The sequence below is a fragment of the Trichosurus vulpecula genome, chromosome 4 (genome assembly GCF_011100635.1).
Source record: "Trichosurus vulpecula isolate mTriVul1 chromosome 4, mTriVul1.pri, whole genome shotgun sequence".
In the NCBI taxonomy this organism is placed as follows: Eukaryota; Metazoa; Chordata; class Mammalia; order Diprotodontia; family Phalangeridae; genus Trichosurus; species Trichosurus vulpecula.
The window spans coordinates 11,192,673-11,214,604 of NC_050576.1; the positions used below are offsets into that span (position 1 = coordinate 11,192,673).

Genomic DNA, 21,932 nt, shown 5'->3' on the forward strand with positions numbered 1-21,932 from the left:
CCTGCCAGGATGGATTTCTGACTCACAAAGAACTCCGACAGCTCTTAGGCAATCGAAATGTTGGAAGCATCTCTCACCAGGGCTGTTTTATCCTCTGTCTGTCAAGTCTTGGGGAGCCTGCTTGGGCAATAGCTCATGGGGGTTAGAGTTTGCCCAGATATATTCAGGCAACAGTAATCAACTTTAGCCTGAAGCTGGAGTCATCTGATACTGATTCTCCAGCCCAAGTCTGATGGGATTGGGCAAAAGTTTTCATTTTCCCCGCCATAAACCTTGCATGATCTGAAATCAGCTGCCTGGTTCCAGGATCTTGCTGCTTTGGCCTTTGGAGAATTCCAGTTAGAGGCAGGGGTTTAGAACTTGGACTCCATGGATTTCAGTAGGGGGTAGAACTTGGGTGGAAAAAAAATGGCATCTTTTTTACTAACCTGCAACTGAGATTAAACATTTTCTTAATCAGGAATTTCCTTTTGAAGACCAGTTCTGAGAAGGGATTCACAGGTCTGTGTAGACTCCGGGTGACTCCGAGCTGTCCTAGGGACCCCCTTCAGCACCCCTGCCCCTTTGCTTGCCAGGGAATTCCTTCCTTTGCCCTTTTTATCTTCCCTAGGACACATTTTTCCTCTCTTTTTCCATCAACCCAATCATTGTGCTGGAAAGTTGTTTGTTGTTGGATGAATGAAAAGTGCTAATTAATACTTTACTATGTGCCAAGCCTTGTGCAAGTCCTGGCATTCAAGGACAAGAGGGCCTGGCATTTCCTGCCGTCAAGAAGCGTGTTTCCTGGTTGGGGGAGACAGCCCACATCAGGGAATAATGGCCAGGGAAGTGGTCATACGGATGGTGAGTGGAACCCTAGGAGGATCTAGATTGAATAGATTCACTGTCCCCAGAAGCAGTAGGGGCATTGATTTCAGGACTGTTGTTAATGGCTGGCCCACTGATGCTCAATTGAACAAGCATTAATTGTGTGCCAGCTGTATGCCAGGCCCTGCTGGGTGACGGAGCACACTAAGATGAAAATGAAACAGCCCCTGTCCTGGGGGGGTAGGGCTTGCTGCACTGAGGCAAAGAAGACTTCTCTTTAATTGCAGTCTGGGGGAGCCCGTGGGCCCTTTCTCAAATCAGATTTGTAAATGCATAAAATAAAGTCAAGGGCTTAAAAAGGAAACTGAGTATATTGAACTAGTTATCAAAATAATTTTGAAAACAAGTTCATGGGGGGCCCAAATTAAGGACCCCTGGACTAGACTAACTCCAGTAAGTAAGTGAGGGGCTTCATGGAGCCCAAATTAAGGACCCCTGGACTAGACTAACCCCAGTAATTAAGTGAGGGACTTATATAGAGTGTCAGGCCTTGAGTCAGAAAGATTTCATCTTCCTGAGTGCAAATCTGGCTTCGGACATCGCCTAGCAGTGTGACCCTGGGCAAGTCACTTAACCCTGTTTGCCTCAGTTTCTTCATCTGTAAAATGAGCTGGAGAAGGAAACGGCAAACTGCTCCAGTATCTTTGCCAAGAAAACCAAATAGGGTCACGAGAGAGTCAGACACAACTGAACAACAACTACTGTGTACCAGGCATCAAGCATTTATTAAATACCTCCCATGTGTTGGGCAACAAACATTTATGAAACTTATTACGCACTTGCCAGGCACTATGCTAAGTGCTGGTGGTACAAAAAAAAGGAAAAAGAAAAAAGTCCCTGCCTTCAAGGAGCTCCCAATCTAAAGGAGGGAGGGGGACAAGATTCAAAGAACTATGTACATATAATCTGTAGAAAGTGAAAATGGGAAGCTGAGGGCTGAAGTCTTAGCTGCAGGCAGAACCCAGAAAGGCCTCCTGTAGAGGTGCAGTTTTAGCTGGGACTTGTAGAAAGCCAACGGGCAGAGAGGAGCAGCCAGCCAGCCAGCCAGCACCCAGGCACAGAACGGTGAGCAGCTGTGGGTTCCTCCCATGCCCTACTGTTTAGGGACTCATCGATGAAAGCTTCACAAACAGCAGGAGCCCAGCAGCTTAAATCAAAAGCCAGAGAGTGCTGGGAGCGAGTTTCTGGTTTGCAGAGTTTGGCAGTTATCTCCTGGCAAGGGGAATTGCTGTCAAGACTTTGACTTAGCCAAGATTCATTTATTCTGAGTCTGTCCTTGTGGAGGGTATTTTTCTTATTCTGGTCTTACCCTAATATAAGAAATGTGGATGAGGTAGCAGGAAGAGGTAGCATTTTCCCTGAAATGAAATCTCTTTGTTATGGAGAACTCCAAGGGGGTCTTCTGCCAAGATCTGGAATTTTTTCATCATTCAACAAATGTTTATTTAAGTTTTGATTATGTGCAAAGCACTGGGCTAGTTGGGGTGGGGACAACAAGCTGAATTAGAACCACTCTTTGCTTAGTTACCCATAAGACCCGAGGAAACAACTAGGGTGTATCACAACTTCAATGGCCCCAGTCTGGACCTTTTCCTGGTACCCAGCTTTCACTGCCGCTACAGCCTCTGTTCTGTCTTCTCTCCTCCAACTCTCTCACTGGGGCTGTGCGCCTGTTCTGCTTTCTACCTCTAACAAACTAACACAACCCTTCCAGGAAAAGGCTCATGAACCAGCTGCTCCTTATTTTCTGCCTCTGATCAAAACACCCTTCCCTGGCCAACTTTCTTCCATTTGTTGTCTTCCTCTATGTGAATGTAAGTTCCCTGAGGGCAGGGCAGGTCTTCCCTTTTCGTATTTAAGTCCCCAGCCCATAGAACAATGTTTGGCACTTAGTAAGTGCTTATTAAGTACTTTTTAATTTATTTCAACATTTCTGGACCTGGAAATCTTTCTGGGTTAGATCCTCAGTTACAAACCAAGAAACCTCATGGAATATCATGAGGTCATTTATTCATGATGAATGAGCGTGTGAATAAAGCATTTCTCTAGCACATACTAGATACCAAGTACTGTACCATGTGCTGGGAATGTGAATAGAAAATGACAACCCTGATGGAAAGTTTCAGCTGCAAGTCAGATGGAAAAATCCTGAGGTCCTTCAGGGTCTGGCCGCCAAGCAGATGCTAAAGCCTCTTCTTTGATGTGGTCTTTAATGAATGAAAACTGCTGGCTTGTGTCCAGAGAGCAGGGGCAAGGAGGCTGAAGAATGTTTGCCCTAGTGATCGAGAGCTAAGCTACATGATGCAGAATGTGTGGGACCAGGAGAGGAGGTGGGCTAGTGTTGAGTATCGAGTCAGGATGATGGAGGTTTCTCCGGAGAATTGGGGGAGTGTGCACGGAATGTTAAAGGACCTGAAGGGAGGTAGGAAGGGACTCTGGAGACTTTGTACAGTGGCAAGGGTGACTACTACATAGGAGAAAGCATGGACGGACAGGCAGTCTTCTGTATCAGTGAGAGGAGTATCCATGCCAATGAACTTACAAATGGATTGACAAGTATCAAAGGAATACAGCTGGTCTTTGACTGACTATTGCCTTCCAAGTCATCACATCCAGTGCCCAGCCCGGCCCTGTGTTCATAGCTCAGAACGGCCAGGAGCCAGATTTTCTGGTCCCTTTCCTTCTCACTTCATTGGTGACCTAGGGAAGTAATCTGTTGCCGAGCTTTTATAAGATTGAAAAAAATTCATTTCCCTTCTATTGGGGGAGATTTATATATGAATACAGATTAATTCTTTGTGGGAAGGGGAGCACCAGGACCTGGGGAAGAAGTGTTAGGGAAGAGCTAGCGTAGGAGACGTGTTTGAGCTGAGCTTTGAGGGGTAGGAGGATTCGAGGAGCTGGAGGGAAGGAGAGAGTGAATTCTAGGCCTGCGGGATAGTGCGTGTGCAAAGATGCCTACTGGTTAATAGTCTTCCTTCTAGGTGGTGAAGAACGGGTTGAAAGGAAATTAATGCTGAAACTACCTGCCCAAATGGGATTTGGGGCCGTAATGTACAGAATTAGAAGGTAGTGATTCCTCTGCCCTGGTCAGACAACAGCAGCAGGAGTGTTATGTTCAGTTCTGGGGCTGCATTTTCAGATGAACATTGAATGGTTGGTGTCCAGGATATGAAGAGAGCAGATAACAGGCCATGACAGGTGAGAAGCCTTGGAGCAGGGGGGTCATGAGGGAGAGGAGAGAGACATGATGGCTATCTTCTAGTGTTGAGAGAGTTGTCCTTTGTGTGAGGAAACAGATGCAGCCCTCTACCTGTCCCAAGGCAAGAATGAGAACAGATCTGGCTTCATGTAGGAAATAAATTCCTAATCAGCACTATAGCAGAAGTGACTTCAGGGGCCACCTAGTCCAAGCCTCATTCTTCCAAGAAACTGAGGCACCAAAAAGTTGAGTGATTTGCCCCAAATCACACAGGTTGTGAAGTCAAAGGTGCGATTTGAACCCAGGGCTTCCAATTGCAAAGCCAGCGCTCTTTTTCTCTGTGAGCTATCTTGGCTCAGGAGGGAGGTAGTGCCCCATCCCCTCTCCCATTGCAGCCACTGGAAATCTTTAAACCAAGGCTAGATTCTTCAGGTGTGGGTTGGATTAGATGGTTGCTGGGATCTTTTTTAGCAGGTGCTTTGTCTGCTCTCTGTGCTGTTTCTGATCCCCACTTTTACAGGGAGTTGAACCTTTATAGTGGGATAGAGTGTATTGTAGGCACTTCGAGAGTCAGTTCCACTGATGGAGGTGTAGGGGAGTGGGGGATGTTGGAGAGGGCCAGCCCTGAAGCACCACAGATAGAAGTCATAGTTCATTCAGGTAGAGGTCAGAGGTGCCTCTTGGGATTCACTAGCCCAGGCTGCTTTGGGGGTCTTTGGGGCAGAAGCTAAGGGCTCCAGGGAGTTTCCTATCCAATAGCTGGTTGATTCCTCTGGCCTTGCTGAATTTCTGAGATCACAGCCCAAGGTAATAAATTTGAAGATGCCATAATTCACTTTCCATAGGTGGTCTTGGCAGCATCCCCAGCCTCTTGGCTATAAACGTTCTTGATCCAACCCTCTGACGTGAAGTCAGAATTTCAGTGTGATGAAGACAGGCTCACCCAGCGCCGAAGCATCAAGCCAAAGCTTTCCTTTGCTGGGCTCGTGGGGCTGTGTTGTGCTTTGTTTCATGCATGTATGCCCCTCACTGCCTTTTTAATTTAAGAGGATGGGAGATATAGGTTTATTTTTGGCCATATTTTTCGTGATAAAGATTGGAATAAATGATCTAATAGTTAAGATTTAGACAAGGAAGAAATCTTAACAACATCAAATCTGAGCCCAATTTTGTAGGTAGGGAAACTGAGGCCCAGGGAGGAGTAAATAATTTGGGAGTGTAGCTTTATATTCAAAGGCTCAGAGGATCTGTGTTCAAATCCTACCCCATACTACTGTGTGACCTTGGGCAAGTCACAACCCCATGGGCTTCAGTTTCTTCATCTACAAAATGAAGGAAGTTAGACTAGGTGGACCCTCAAGTCTCTTCCTCCTGTAGATCTAGGATCCTCTAAGCCTCTGACTTTACCAAGGTCTCACAAGTACTAAGCAGAGTGGTAATGTAGGAAGGACATTAGCTATGGAGGTAAGAGGGTAAGAGGTTCATGTCCTGCCCCTGAGATCAACCTGTGTGGCCTTGAGTAAGTCCTCAGTTATTCCTTGGTTATAAAAAGGGGGCTAGGCCTCCCTTCCCCCTTCCCTGAGGCCCTTTCCAGCTCTAGGATCTTTCCCATAGTCCTAAGTGGGGGGCGGGGGGGGGGGGGGAGGATTTGAACCCAGGTTATCATGTTCCATATCAAGTGTTCTTTGTGCTGCCATGCATGGCCTCAACACTCCTTCTCTTTCTGGTCTGCCTTCTCCTTGCTGCTGGTCGTTCAATCTAGGAGTGACTTTTTAATAAAACTGTCATATTGTGTGTATAGAGTGCCCAGGGGACTATGCTTGGAGCCAGAAAGCTCTGGGTTCCAGGCTTGCCTCTAGTGCTTGCCAGGTGACGTAACCTTAGGAAAATCGCCTAGTCTAAGACTCAGTTTCTCACTTGTGGAATGGGGATATTAATTCCTGTGGCATCCACTCACTTCCTGCTGGGTGATCCCGTGAGGCTCAAATGAGATCGTGTACGTGAAGTGCTTTGTAAATTGTGTGTACCCGAGAGGTCCTAGGTGCTTCTGAGTAGCCTAGAGCCATGATTAGGGAGTCAGGCTTGGAGCCAGGAAGACCCAAGTTCAAGTCTTGCCTCAGATGGGCTGAGGACCCCTGGGCAAGTGCCTCAGGCAACTTTTTAAGACTGAAGTGGCCCATCTGGTTGTGACCTTTACTGGTAGGAAAGGGAAGGCACTGTGCCAAGAGCTTTATGAATACTATGTGGTTTGAAAGGTTGGTAGGGAAAGTTTTCTTATCTAGGAGTTCCCCAGACCAATGCCCTCAGAGGCCCAGTTTTTTATCCCTGTCCGTAAGATGATTATTCATAGCGATGGTGCAGTGGGTAGTGGCTTCAGCGCCAGGAAACCTGCCCCTGACTCACCCTCCCTGGGTGACCCTGGACACATTGCCTCCTTTCTCCTGCCTTAAGGGAAGATCAGCCTTAAGGGGAAGATCAGCAGTTGAGCCACTCTGGTAGACAGAGTTTCCTTTGTGGGGAGTTCTCGAGACCAGCAACATCGCAGTTCTGGCCAATAAAACAACATGAGAAGAGGTCCCCGCTAGATTGTAGGCTAGGAAGGAAAGACAATTGGTTGTGTGGCTAGGGGGAAGGGGCAGATAACAGATGCACCAGAGACCTCTTCATTTCAGGAGACATCGAGGAAAGCCTCTGCAGTGAATTAAGGGTGTCTCCTCTCCCCAGGGTGAATGTAAGGCAGGAAATGGACAATAGGATGAGCGGACACAGATGTGCTCCTCTCTGATTCATGGGAAGGAATCAAATCCCAAGTCATGAGTGGTCCTCTCCATCCAAGAGGCCTAATGGAGCCTCCACCAAGCATGCATAGTCCTTGACAAACTTTACATAGCTTTAATTTATGTTTACAAAATGGAATAAGGGAAATCGGGCACAGTCTTAAACCCTCCTTGGTTTATCATGGCCTTGCAAAATAGTACATGAGACTTTGGCTCTCCCTCCCAGAGTAATTGAGTTCCAACACTTCTCCATTCCCTGGGACCCAGGCCAGTCCAGTATCATAAGCCAAGGGGAGAAGATGCTCCCTGGATGGACGGATGCATGGATGGCTCCGGACAAACGTGGAGTGATTCTTCTGTTCTCTGGAGCTGTTCCATCTTTGGCAAGAGGGCCGGTGACATTACAGGCCAAGCCCTCAAAAACCCAGGGCTTGGTTGAAGGCCAGCATGAGTCTATCCCCTCATTAACTTCCATTCTTGAAACTTTTGCTGATAAAATTTCAATGGCTTTTATTCCTGTGGGCTCTGATGGTCACAGAAAGAAGCCCTACAAAGGACTTGTCTATTCTCCTTCCTTTCTTGTTCATTTCCAGTGGAAGTTTAGGGTTTAGACCCAAGGCTAAAAAGCGTTCACTTTCCTGGTGCGAGTATTTGGTGTAATCAAACACTAAATATTCCCGGCAAGAATAGGTTATGTTTTGTTTCTAGAGTCTGATGTTATTCAGCAGAGCAGGGAGCACTAATGATTATTCTCCAAATTACATGTTTCTGTGTCTTGCTAATAATAATAATTAACATTTCTTTAGTTCTTTTAAAGCACTTTATGTGGATTATCTCATTCGATCTTCACAGCAACCTTGGGAGGTAGATGCTCTTATTATCTCTGTTTTACAATTGGGGAAACTGAGGCAGCTAATATTTGAGGCAAAATTTTAGTCAGCCAGACAAAATGCATTTGTTAAACACCTACTGTGTGACAGACAGTGTTAAGCACTGGAGATACAGATAAAGGCAAAAGATGGGCCCTGCCCTCAAGGGAGCTCACAGTTCAGTGGAGAGACAACATGCAGACAATTAAGTACAAACAGGTTAGAAAACAAGATAAATGAGGAGGATCTGCAGGGGGAAGGCGTTGAGATTAAGGGAGTCTATGAAGGGCTTCCAGCAGAAGGTGGGGCCTCATCTGGGCCTTGAAAGAAACCAAGTAGAGAGGAGGAGGGAGAGCCCGCTAGGCAGGGGGCACTGTCAGTGAAAATGCGTGGAGTTGGGAAATGGATTTTGAGTGGGAACATCTTGATCACAAATCCAGAACTCCTTAAATTGGGAACAAAGCAGACTGAAAGGAAAGAACATTGCGATGATTTAGGGTTGAAGGACCTGAGTTTCTACACCAGCTTTTCTATTTGTAACCTGTAGGATCCTCATGAAAACTCTTAAATTAATGAATGAGAAACGTATTTCCATACTATGCATCAGGCACTGTCCTCAGGGCCTGTGCTATAAATACAAAAGTGAGAGAGATCTTGTTTTCAGGGAGCTTATATGCTAGCAGTTGATCAGTGACCAGGAAAGAGTGTTTGACAAGCTCTGTCCAGAAGCATTGGCAGTACTGATTTGACTACTGTGAATGGGTGAATGAATGAAAATAATTTATTAAGTGTACGTACTCTGTACTGGGGATGGAGAATGAAAATGGCGCCAGTCCTTGCACTCAAGGAATTCCCATTCAAATGGGAGCAGAAGGGAATGACACCGTGAAAGGGCTCTGCTCTGAGCCCAGAACAGGAGTTGGAAGAGGGGAAGTACTTATGTGATACAGCCGGTCTGATGGCAAGCTCTGTCTGTTGGGGTGGGTGAGGTTACACTCATTGGTTCACTGGACAAGAGAGATTACTATCTGGATCTTGATTTTCTTATCTGTAAGTGGAAGAGGTTGAACTAGATGGTCTAAATGGCCCCTTTTGCCACATCTTTTCACCAAGCCTGCAACTTTCCACACCAAAGTGACCCTCCCTGGCCACCATGTCCCCATGTGTATTGTTCCTCATTAGAATGTCCTCTCCTTGGGGCCAGAGGCCCTCCACTTTTGTTTTTGTGTTTGTATCCTCAGTGCTTGGGAGATAATAAGCACTTAATATAAACATTTTTTCATTCATTCAAGCCCTAACACTCTGGTCCTATGAGCTGATGCAAAACAAATAGAGAAAACCCAAAAGGCTTGTGTACATAACAACACAAATAAAAACCCTCCAATATCCCTGAACTCAGAGTAAGCTTCCTAATAGGGGAAGCCATAAGGCCACAAACACTGTTGGGCAAACTGGCTCAGAGGTAGAGTGCTGGATCTGCGGTCAGAAAGACCTGAGTTCAGATCTGGCCTCGGACACTTGTTATCTGAATGATCCTAGGCAAGTCACTTCAGCTCTGTTTGTCTCAGTTTTCTCAAGTGAAAAATGGGGAGAATGATAGGACCCAGGGTTGCTGCGAGACTCAAATGTGACAGTACTGTTAAGTGCTTCACTATTATTGTTAATAGTTATTTGCATTCTGTCCTCCATGGGGCATTGTCCAGTCATTTAATGACTAGGCCAGATTTTCTTTCTTTTGACCAAAGCTGGTTGGTTGTAAGGCTTCCAGGGCCAACAACACGCCTGGTGTGCTCTTTAGGGCAAATTTACCACATGAGCTTGAGCTTCCAAGCCTGGAGGGACTGAGGGTTTCAGATATAAGTCTGAAGGTGCAGTGTCAGAAAGATGTGAGAGTTGGTTTTTGAACCAGTCCCAGAAAAGAGGTGCCTCGAACCCATTGGTGAGTCAGGGGGAGTCTGCCCCAAGCACATGAGGACCTCCCCCTTCCCCATCCCACCCCAGTGGAATTGGCAGCTGAGAACAATTCATTCCGACCCCCATGAAGGCAGCCAAAGAGGTGATTTGGAGCAGTTAGAACTTGGTCAGACATGGAAGGTGCTAAGCTCATGTACTGCATCCTGGGCCATCTCCGGTCATCCTGACTTTTGTCCCACCACTGGACCTCGATGACTCTGGAAGGGAGAGTGAGGCTGATGACTGTGCAAATCTGCCTCACTCACATTCAATTCGTATACAAGTCAAGACATCACCCCATGATGTCATTGGTCCTCTTCAGAAATGAAGGTGGGACAACAGGCATAAATTACCTTTCAGCTAGTCTGCTCTCCACATTCCTTTCCCTTGTAGCCATCAGCAAATAATTCTTGAAAGCTCACCCCACAACAAAGTTCTTCCATTAATTTGGGGAAAGCTAGTGTTTGATGATTCAGAGTTCAAATGAGAAGAGGGACGATGGACTGGATCCCTGGGGTACTCAGTCCTAGGACTGGGGCTGTGTCTCCTGCACGCCTGGGAGAGGGGAGAGACGGCAGCCTCAAAACTGGAAGGGCCCTAAGAGATCTTCGAGGCCTCCCTGGTGAGGAGACTGAGGACCCACGAAGGTGAAGGGAGGTGTTTCAAGGTCGTGCTGATAGGGAGTGACAACTGAGATTCAAACTTGTCTCCTCTGACAGTATCTCACAATTCTGTCCATTATATAACATTCCCCCCACAGGGATTCTTGGGGTGGGAGGTGTGACCCTCAAAAATCCAAAACCTCCAGGGTACTTGTGGACTTTAGAAATGCCAGGTGCTTCTAGAACAGGGCTTCTTATCCTGGGCTCCTTGGTTTTTAATTAGTTCAATACCTCCATTTCAGGCTCATTGGATTGCTTTGTGCGTTTAAAATCATGATTCTGAGAAGGGTCTAGTGCAGTAGTGTCAAACTTAACTAGAAATGGTTCCCTGCTGCCACATAGTGACTTAGAAAACCACAAATTGCCATTGTCTATGTTGCATTGTATTTTTATTTACTTTATTAAATGTTTCCCGATGACATTTTAATTTGGTTCTGACCTCACTCCAATGACACATCTGTGGTCCAGAGGATTTACCAGACTGCCCAATGGGATCTGGGACCCCCCCCCCCCCAAAGGTTAAGAATTCCTAATGAGAAGAAGTTTCTCCTCTGCATACTTCAGTTCTTCAGGGGATTCACAATGTCATCAGTGCAGGTGTTTCCTCCATTGGGATAATCACTCCAGCAAGCGTTTATTAAGCCCCTGCTGTGTATAAGAAACCAGTGATACAAAGACACAAATGCAGATTTCCGTCTACTGGGGGGAAGGGGAGGAATATAGCATCTTCATAGATGAGTAGATAAAAGAGTCACTAAGAAGCAAAGAAATCAGCCAAGGGCTCTTGGAGGAGCTGGCCCTGGAACTGAGCTGTGAAGAGGAAGGGGTGGGTGGGTGGGGGATGCTCTAGGCAGAGAGGGGGCATGGGAATAAGAGAGGGAGTGTGGCCCCTCTGTGTGACCGAAGGCGATGACCTCCCCTGAATGCAGGATCTGCCCAACTCTCAGGGCCACGGGCACCAGCACCATAGTCAGACTATGTCCACTCTCTCTAGTTGTCAGTACATGACTGGAAAGAAATGGGCGTGGCCAATGGGAATGTGCATAGGCTGAGAGAGTCTCAGTGGGAAGGGCCCTCAGAACTCATGGAGCTCAGTTCTCTTTATTTTGTAGAGGGGGACACTTGAGGGGATGGCTAATGGGGGAGGGGCAGGACAGGACGGACAATAGCCTGGTTCACATCTTCCAGGGAAATCTTTCTTGCTTTCCACTCCCCACCCCAAAGCGGCTTGTGTGCTCCTCTCCCAAATTACATTGTATTCGTTTCTCATTTGCATATGTTGTGTATACAGCTAATATGTGTTCAAGTCTCTCCCGTTAGAATGTCTGCTCCTTGAAGGCAAAGACATTAACCTTCACCTTTCTAGCCCCAGGACTTAGCACAGTTCCTGGTACACAGTAGGTACTTTAAAAATGCTCATTGATTGATCCAATAAATGAATGAACAAAAGGCATGGATAAAGTACTTACTACGAGTTAGATACCAGGCTAGGCACTGGGAATACAGATAAAATAAACAAGACAATCCCTACCCTCAGGGAATGGACATTATAATAAAGGAGACACCATGCAAATGGAAGGAAGAAAACAGGCATTTATTAAGCACCTACTATGTGCCAAGCATTGTGCTAAACCTATCTGATTCGGTCCTCATAGCAATGCTGGGAAGCGGATCTATTATTATCCCTCATTTTACAATGAAGGAAACTAAAGCAGGGAGAGGGTAAATGATTTGCCCAGGGTCAAACAGCTAGCAAATGTCTGAGGTCAGAATTTGAACTCGGCTCTTCCTGACTCCAGGCCCAGTATTCAATCTGCTACACCATCTAGCAGTATATGCATACACATATATAATGCATCAAAATGAAGATGAGGTCACTGGAGCAGGGAGTGCACTAGCAGCCCTGGCCTTCTGAGAAGGGGAAACCACAGAAATGGGGGAGCTTCGGCTCAGTCAGGGCCTTTCGTGATGACCGCCTTCTGTGTGATCTTGAGGAAACCGACAGGAGAAACTGCTTCCTAAGGCTCTGTAGCTCAGGGGAAGAGAAGGCCGAGGAGGAAGACACTTTGTCAACCTTCACGTTCTCTAGCAAAGCCGGCTGCTCTTGTCTAATTAGCGCCGGTGTGTGTTCTGGGAGGGCCAGCATGGCGAGTTGGCTGAGCTCCCCGCCCAGGACTGGTGGGCAGGAACAGGGGGCTTGTGGTCGATATCACCTGGATCAGTGAGATGGCAGATCCATGGAGTGGGGGGTGCCAGGGAGGCTGCCCAAGTATTCCTAGAAAAGCCTCCCAGTCAGAGGCAAGCTCTTTGTGCTCATTACCTGGGCAAACATGCCTCATGTTGTTGACCCAGAGCCATCCAGCTAGGTCTTAAGTACACGAAAGTGTAACTCCCCAGCAAAAACAAACAGAATGAACTCTTGGCGTGGAGCCCCAGATTCTGCTGCTTCTCTTACACTCTGTCCCCAGAGGCTGAAGGGACCTAGTGGGTGCCCCCCCGCCCCCAGTTCTGTGCTTAGCTCAGCTTCTCAGCTACTTCCTTCCCTCCTCCTTCATCTTTTTAAACTAAGCTCCTTTTGTCCCCAAAGGAGAAAGGGCTCCCCTCTCTGACAGTCGTTGGCATGGGTTCTGTTGGATTCTCCAGTGTCTTGGACCATGTTTGCTCCAGGTCCTCCCCATGTAGAGGCAGTTCATTTGCAATCAGAGCAAGAAGGGGGCTTCCTGGTGGGCTTGGGATTTGGGACAGTTCTGTATGTGTCACTCCTTGCTGCAGAAAACTTCCCATGGCTCCTCTTTGCCCACCAAAAAGAGACAAGAATTCCAACAAAGGGACCTGGTGTTGGGGAGGAGAAAGAGCCAGATCCTCCAGGTGGTCCTCTGGCTCACCTTTCATGGTTTTAAAGTTCATGAGATGCTCAACTGAGTCCCGCCCCTCCCCTGCAAGTCACATGGTAAAATGACAGGTTGGAAGACACAGGTTAGAGAGAGAGAGGGATGCCGAGGCTTTGTCCCTTTGAGACTTTGAAGAGTCTCAAATCAGTACTCACAATGGAGGCACAATGGAAAGAGCAGTGATTCTAAGGTCAGAGGACCTGGATTCAAATCTCACCTCTGACATTCCCTGTGTAGCCTTGGGACAGTCCCTTCATCCCCCTATTCCTCAGTTTCACCATCTGTAAAATAAGAGGATTTGCTAGATGGACCCTCAGTTTCCTCCTCACCTCTAAATCTATGATCCTATGAATGCAGAAACCCTGGGAGACAAGTAAATTTATGATGACTACTAAAGCAAAGGCAGCCAGGGGGCGCCATAGTGCACAGAGCACTGGGCTTGGAGTCAGGAAGACTCAGCTTCCTGAGTTCAAACCCATCCTCAGACACTTCCTACCTGGGTGACCCTGGGCAAGTCACTTAACCCTGTTTGCCTCAGTTTCCTCATCTGTAAAACGAGCTAGAGAAGGAAATGGTGAAACACTCTAATGTCTTTGCCAAGAAAATCCCAGATGGGGTCATGAAGAGTTGGACACGAAAAATGACTGAACAGCAAGACCTTCTAAGTTTTCTTATCCGTAAAATAAAACACTTAGGCTTGGGGGTCCGTAAACTTGGTTTTAAAAAAATTAATAATTGTATTTCAATGTAATTGGTCTCCTCTATAACCCTATTTGTTTTATTTTATTCACTTAAAAACCCCCAAAACATTATTCTGAGAAAGTGTCCACAGGCTTTGGCAGACTGTCAAAGGCTCCGTGGCACCAAAAAGAGGAAGAATCCCCAGACGAGGTGATCAGTCTCCGGGTCCCTTCTGGCTTTAAGATCAAAGATCCTCCGACAATAGTAGTTTTTTCTCCTAAGGAAGGAGATAGTAAATGAAAGATCGGAAAGGAGGCCGATTTTGTGTCTGGCCATTGAAGCTGAAGACTCATTTAATGTGTACCTTAGACCAGACTTACCTACTGAGTTTGGGATGGGGCCCCAGCCCCGCTCCCTGCATACTAGTCAGCGCTTTGTGGCCATTTCTGGGTAACAAGAGATTCATTTTTCAAATGGGATGGAGGAGGAGGAGGATAAATACAGAAAGGCCAAGCTCATTTTGGGAGGTTTTTGGAGGTCTCAAATATAGAAATCTGTGTGATTATCTGAGCTGTAAAGGGACCTGCCCCTGACTTGGCTCTCCCTGCTCATTTCCCCAACCACAAGAAACAGGGGCCGCTTTTCATCTACTGTTTGGGCTTGATGTTTGTGGACGATTTAGCTGAGTCAGGATAACTGGAGTCTCTGTTGAGTCATATTTCCAAGAATAAAGCATGCGTCTGACTTGAGACAAACGGCCTAGGAGAGGCCCCGGTGAATCAAAGGGGGCTGTGGGAGAAGACTGTCCCCAGAAGGGAGGTTAGCGGCGATGGCCATCCAGGCATGGTGTTGGTCCGCTGTTGGGACTGACTGCTCAGGATGCCGTAATGAAGGGCCTTCAAGTAGCATTTAGGAAGGGGGTGTTAGAGTCGGGGAGTCATTTCCTGGCCACTTGTGGACTTTGGCTTTTACCCTTAGTAATTGGAAGGTCACTTATGAGATCATGGAACATCAGAGCTGGAGTGGAACCCTCTAGTCACAGGACCGAGGCCTGCAAGGGACTTCAGCATCCATGCAGTCCACGTCTCTCGTTTTACAAATGAGGAAACTGAGGTAGAAGCTTTCCCCAAGTAGCCCAGCTGGTGTCTGAGGTGGGGTTTGAGTGGAGGTTTTCTGATTCCAGCTCAACCCCTCTCTTCTTTGCTTCATTTTACACATGAGGAAACGGAGTCTCAGAGAAGGGAAATGTCTTCTAGGTCTGTTGGACAAGCATTTATTAATTGTCTACTGAGTACCAGACCCTGAGGATAGAAAGATATGTGCATGTGAGTGTGCTCCCCCCTCCCCCCACCCCCACAAACACAGAAAGAAAACCAGACCCTGCCCTTGAGGATTTTACATTTCCACAACACATATAACAGAAGATGGAATGCATAGTAATTTAAGAAGTGGGCAAAATAGGACAAATTAGGAGGGAAGGGAAGTGAGCAAAGGCTGCCCATGAGAGGCGTCACCTTAGCTAAGCCTTGAAGAAACCTTACAATTCTTCTATACAGAAGTAAAAGGGGAGAGCCCTCAAGGTCTGGCAGAACAGACAAAGATCTGGAGGCTGGAACTTGAGGTTTGAGGAAGGCCAAGTCTCTACTTTGCCTCTGCGGAAATACAGGGAGAAAGAGAGTCATTAGAGAGTTCACTGTTCCTGCTGTTGCAATGAGAAAGACATATTCCCCTCTAGTTTTGGTGGGACAAATGCGGCACTGGAGCCCAGCATTTGGAGGTGGAAGGACCCGGGTTTGAATTCTGCCTCTGATACTTACTAGCTGTGTGACCCTGGGTGAATCACTTACCTTCTCTGAAGTGCATGTTCTTCATTTGTAAAATGAGGGAGTTGGATTTGATAACACGAAAGGTCCCTGCCATTTCTAAATCAATAATCTATACTCTATGGGGAGGTCACCAGACTTGGGAGGGTCTGAAACATGTGGGTCCATAGCCTGTATCTGATACTTAGTAGGGGGTCATGGAGTCTGTGCATCACCACCACCACCATCACCGTCACCACCACCACCATCACCGTCACCACCACCACCATCACCACCATCACTACCACCATCATCATCATCACTACCACCATCACTGTCACCATCACCACCATCACTACCACCATCATCATCATCACTACCACCATCACTGTCACCATCACCACCATCACTACCACCATCACCGTCACCACCATCACCATCACCATCATCACTACCACCATCACTGTCACCATCACCACCACCATCACCACCATCATCATCATCACCATCATAGCTAGCATTTATATAGTACCTACTATGTGCCAGGCATAGGTAGGTACTGTTATTATCTCAATTTTCCACTTGAGGAAACTAAACCTGAGAAAGGTTAAGAGACTTGCCCAGGGTCACACAACTAATAAGTCTTTGATTCCAGATCTGAACTTGTATCTTCCTTACTCCTGGTTGCCCTTCAAACTTGGAGTGCATCTCTTATTTTGTGGATGAGGGCGGTTACATGACTTGACCAGGGTGACGCACTTAGTGCTGCTTCTGCCTTGCCATTCCTGCACTGACTCCCTGTCGCTCTGATCCTCAGTTTCCTCGCCAGTTAAATCGAGTCAAGAACTCGTATCACACCTACCTGACAGGGTGGTGATCCATAAAGCCCTTTGTGAGTCTTAACCTGCTCTACAGATGTCAGTAACATCATTGTTGTTATTATTAGTGGGGCTAACCAGTTTGTCAACTGGCATTGATTAAGCACCTGCTGCGTACGAGGCCCTGTGCTAAGCCCTGAAGCTCACCCTACAAACTGTGTTCCAATAAGACATTGGGATCGTCTGGAAGGCGATCTCAGTGGAGAGGGTGTGAGCAGTGGGGTGGGGCAAGGTGGGATTGGAGTTAAGGCTTGAAGGAAGCCAGGGTAGCTGCCAGGTGGAGGACAGGGGGCACGGGGGAGAATTTTGCAGCTGTGGGAGCCAGCTGGGAAGGGGGGTGCTGTGTACAAGGAATAGTGAGTAGGGCCAGATGGTAGGATCCTAGAGTGTGGGGGGGTGTGGCATTAGTGGTAAGAAGAGGAAGGTTGTGAAGGGCTTTGGATTCCAGATGAGGATCCTGAAGGTCCTAGGGGACCACTGGAGCTGAGAGTATACAGAGGTACATAGTTAACCCCATGCATCAGGAAAGTCACTTCGAAACATTCAATCCTTAAACAGAAAATGTTTTTCTCCTTTCAGCTCCGGGCCCCACGACAGCAGTGTCCTACATGTCAGTGAAATGCGTGGACTCAAAGAAAATTCATCACAAATCCAAGTGGTTCATGCCTTGGGGCTCCAACCAGTGTGACAAGATCCGGGACTTTGACGAGGCCCCTCCCAGGCAGATCGAAGCCAATGACATTGTGTTTGCCGTGCATGTACCCCTGCCTGCCATGGAGATGAGCCCCTGGTTCCAGTTTATGCTCTTCCTCCTCCAGCTGGACATCGCCTTCAAGCTGAACAACCAGATCAGTGAGTCCTGTCCCCCTTCCACCTGCCCTGTTACAGTGCCCAGAGTCAGGGTTCTCTAGGATGTGAGAGGCAGGGTGGGAGAGGGAGAAGAGGAGACAAAAAGAAAGAGGAGAAGAGAATGGAGGGGAGGAGAAGAAAGAGAGAGGCAGGTGGGGAGAGGGAGAAGAGGAGACAAAAAGAAAGAGGAGAGGAGAAGGGAGGGGAGGAGAAGAAAGTGAGGGGGAGGGAGGGAGGGAGAGAGAGAGAGAGAACACACTCTGGATTGGAAGCCAAGTGAGGAAGGCTCAGATGGCAGCTCTAAACATTACCCTTGTGATGCTGAATGAGCCACTTAAAGCACTCCGGGCCTCAGTTTCCTCACCTGCAGCCAAGGTGGTTTGGATCAGGTGACCACTGAGTTTCCTTTTATGTATATCAGGCACCATCATACTTGTAATAGAGGCTGTTTGATAACAGTGGACAAGGAGCTGTTCTTAAAGCCAGGAGGGCTTGGGTTTGAGACCTACCTCTGACACATGCTGGCTTTGGGAGGCAACATGGGAGACACATCTTTCCATCTCTCGGTGCCCCAGGCAGCTCTCGTTGTGTAGTGGGTTCTGACTGTGTTGGAGAATGGAATTTCCTTACTGGGAGTTCTCTGCACTAATGAAATCACAAATCTGCAGCCCCCCCCCCATACCCCGCCCCAATAGCAATCAAAAAACCCAGCAACAGAAACTGGTCAAGAGAGGCCCTGGAAGATGGCCAAAGAAGCAGTGGTGATTTGTGGTTAGAGCGCTGCACTTGGAGTCAGGAAGACCAGAGTTCAAATCCTGCCTCAGACATTTAACACCATGACCGTGGACAAGTCACTTAACCTCTGTTTGCCTCAGTTTCCTTAGCTGTAAAATGAGGGAGCTGGACTCCGGGGCCTCTCAGGTGCTTTCCAGATCGAAATCAATGATCTTTTCTTACTGACCTAGGTTCAAATCCCTGCTCTGCCACTGAATACCTGGGTCCCTCCTTCTCTGGGTCTCTGTTTTTTCATCTGCAAAATGAAGATCTGATAAGGTGACCCTTCCCCCAGGTCCCGGAGAACCCCCACCTCCCCCACCAGGCTCATTTGGGGAAGGTGCCTCTGCATGGCTCGTCTGTTACTATCGCTGTTGTCATCACTGGGCACCCCCGGGAGGCCACCCAAGCATGTGACTCCAGTGGTCCCAAGAGGTCTCTTGGCTCCAGGTAGTTTTATTTGTTAGCCTGCCCAGTTGCCACCATCAAGGCTACCCTGTGAGCAAAGACAACATCTTCAGAAGAATGTGGGTCTTAAAAATATTTTAATATTTAATATTATTAATAATATTAATATCAAACAATTAAATATTGAACATTAAATATTCCAGTTACTTGTAAAAAAATTTCAACGTTCTTTTTTTTTAAATTTTGAATTCAAAATTCTTTCCCTCCCTTTGCCCTTCCCACATTGAAAAGGCAGGCAATTTGATATTAATTTGCTTGTACAGTCATACAAAACATATTTCCATATTAGTCCTGCTGTGAAAGAACACATACACACACACACACACACACACACACACACACACACACACACACACACACACACACCAAGAAAAATAAAGTTTAAAAAAAAGGTATGCTTTGATCTGCATTCAGAATCCATCTGATCCATCTCTGGAGCTAGATAGCATTTGTTATCATGTATCCTTGGAATTGCCTCGGACCATTGCATTGCCCAGAATACCTAAATCATTCGCGGCTGATCATCGTACAATGTTACTGTTACTGTGTACGGTGTTCTCCTGGTTCTGCTCACTTCACTCTGCATCAGATCAAGTCTTTCTAGGTTTTTCTGAAATCATTCTGCTTGCCATTTCTCATAGCACAGCAATATTCCATCACAATCATAGACCACAACTTGTTAGCCATTTCTCAGTTATGGGCATCCCCTCAATTTCCAAGTCTTTGTCACCACAAAAAGAGCTGCTATAAATATTTTGGTACATATAGGTCTTTTTCCTTAAAAAAACTTTAAAAAAATTTCTTTGGGACACAGACCTACTAGTGGTATTGCTGGGTCAAAGGGTATGTACAGTTTCTTGGCCTTTTGGCCATAGTTCCAAATTGCTCTCCAGAACTCCACTAACAGTGTATTCATTTCCCTATTTTTCCATCTCCCCTCCAACATTTGTCATTTCTCTTTTCTGTCATATTAGCCAATCTGATAAATGGGAGGTGGTACCTCAGAATTGTTTTAATTTGATCAGTAGTGATTTAGAGCATTTTTATGTGACTTTAGATAGCTTTGTCTGAAAACTGCCTGTTCATATCCTTTGTCCATTCGTCAATTGGGGAATGAATTGTAGTCTTATAAACCTGACTCAGTTCTTTATATATTTGAGAAATGAGGCCTTCATCAGTTTTTTCACAGTCATGATTACTAATTATGTATTTGCCTCCATCCTATTTTTCCCCATTTATCTTTCTCTCTCCTTCTACCCTGTCCCTCTTCAATTGCTTCTATCACCTCCCCAATCTACCCTCACTTCTGTCAGCACCCTCCCTTATCCCCCACTCTTCATACTTCTCCAAGACAGATTCCTTTACCTGAGTATTTCCCTCTTTGACCAATTCCGATGAGAGCAAGGTTCAGTCACTGCCCAATACCATCCCCCCATTTTCCACTCCATTGAAAAGCTCTTTTGTTGCTCTTTTATGTGAGATAATTTATCCCATTTTACCTCTTCCTTTCCCCATCCCCCAGTGCATTCCTCTTTTTCACCCCTTAATTTTATTTTTTTAAAAATATCATCCCATCATAGTCAACCCATACCCGTGCCTTCTGTCTACATGTACTCCTTTTAACTACCTTGATAATGATAAAGTTCTTAGGAGTTACAAGTGTCATCTTCCCATGTAGGAAAGTAAACAGTTTAACCTTATTGATTCTCTTAGGATTACTCTTTGCTGTTTACCTTTTTATATTTCTCTTGAGTCTTACATTTGAAAGCCAAATTTTTTATTCATCTCTGGTCTTTTCATTAGGAATGCTTGAAAGCTCTCAATTTCATTAAATATCCATTTTTCCCCCTGAAGGATTGTACTCAATTTTTGTTGGGTTTTATTTTGTTGGGGGGAGGTAGGTGATTCTTGGTTGTAATCCAAGCCCTCTGATCCTTTAATGTAAAAGCTAAATCTTGTGTGATCCTGACTGTTACTCCATGATATTTGAGTTGTTTCTTTCTAGCTGCTTGCAGTATTTTCTCTTTGGCCTGGAAGCTCTGAAATTTGACTTTAATATTCCTGAGAGTATTCATTTTGGGATCTCTTTCAGGAGGTGATTGGTAGATTCTTTCAATTTCTATTTTACCCTCTGGTTCTAGGATATCAAGACAGTTTTCCTTGATAATTTCTTAAAATACAATGTCAGGGCTCCTTTTTGATTATGGCTTTCAGGTAGTCCAATAATTCTTAAATTATCTCTCCTCAATCTATTTTCCAGGTCAGTTGTTTTTCCAATGAAATATTTCACATTTTCTCCTATTTTTTCATTCTTGTGATTTAGTTTGATTGTTTCTTGATGTCTCAGGGAATCATTAGCTTCTACTTGCCCAATTCTATTTTTTAAGGAATTATTTTCTTCATTGAGCTTTTGTACCTCCTTTTTTTATTTGGTCAATTCTGTTTTTTAAGGTATTATTTTCTGCAGTATTTGTGTGTGTGTGCGCATCCTTTACCAAGCTGTTGACACTTTTTTCATGATTTTATTGCATCATTTATTTGGGAGGGGAGACTGTCCCAATCCTCAGATTTTTTTTTTTGTTTTGTTTTTTGCTGATGTTTTCAGAGCTAGTTCTGGGAATCTATAAGTTTTCAGTTCTAAGGTAGTATTATCTAAGAACGGTGGTCACTGGTTTCTTGGCCTGTGCTCTGGTTTGTGGGTGACCATAAGCACTCTTTTCTCCCCTGGAACTGTGACCAGGGTCCCCAGCCTTTGAGGCTGCATTCTCTAGTGTGCTAGTGCTCCTCCTTGCCCTGGGAGGGTCCCACACCCTGTGCCAGCAAAGGAACCCCTATAATCTCCTCTCTTTCTGATCAGTTGTGCAGTTCCCTTACCATCTATGGGCTGAGAGCTCCAAAGGCCACCCTGCCAATTCAGGTGCCCCCAAGATCTGCTGCTGGCTAGCTTGGGTGTGGCGTGGCTGGACTGTCCTCCCTTCTCAATGAGACAGAACTTTCTTACTGGCCTTCTAAGATATCTTGGGCTAGGAAATTGTTTCACCCCTCCTTTTGTTGGTTTTGACACTCCAGAATTCACTCTGAGGCATTATTCTAAAGTTGTTTGGAGAGGAATTTGGGATAGCTCAGGTGAGTTCCTGCCTTCACTCTGCCACCTTGGCCATAAATATTCAGAAGAATTTGTTAAAAAATCATGCTATTGGCAAAGGGTAACGTTTGCCCGCTGCCTCATTCACCAGTATGCCATTATTCTACAAGACTT

General features: G+C 46.2%; 1 protein-coding gene across 2 annotated transcripts in view; it reads left to right on the plus strand.

Annotated features, from left to right (window-relative positions):
• Nucleotides 1-21,932, plus strand: part of WLS (Wnt ligand secretion mediator) — a 135,104-nt gene that overhangs the window by 40,093 nt on the left and 73,079 nt on the right. For both annotated transcript variants that reach the window (XM_036758106.1, XM_036758107.1), the window contains exon 2: nucleotides 17,162-17,434. In XM_036758106.1, coding sequence (XP_036614001.1) covers nucleotides 17,162-17,434 — 273 coding nt within the window. The remainder of the gene's footprint in view (nucleotides 1-17,161; nucleotides 17,435-21,932) is intronic.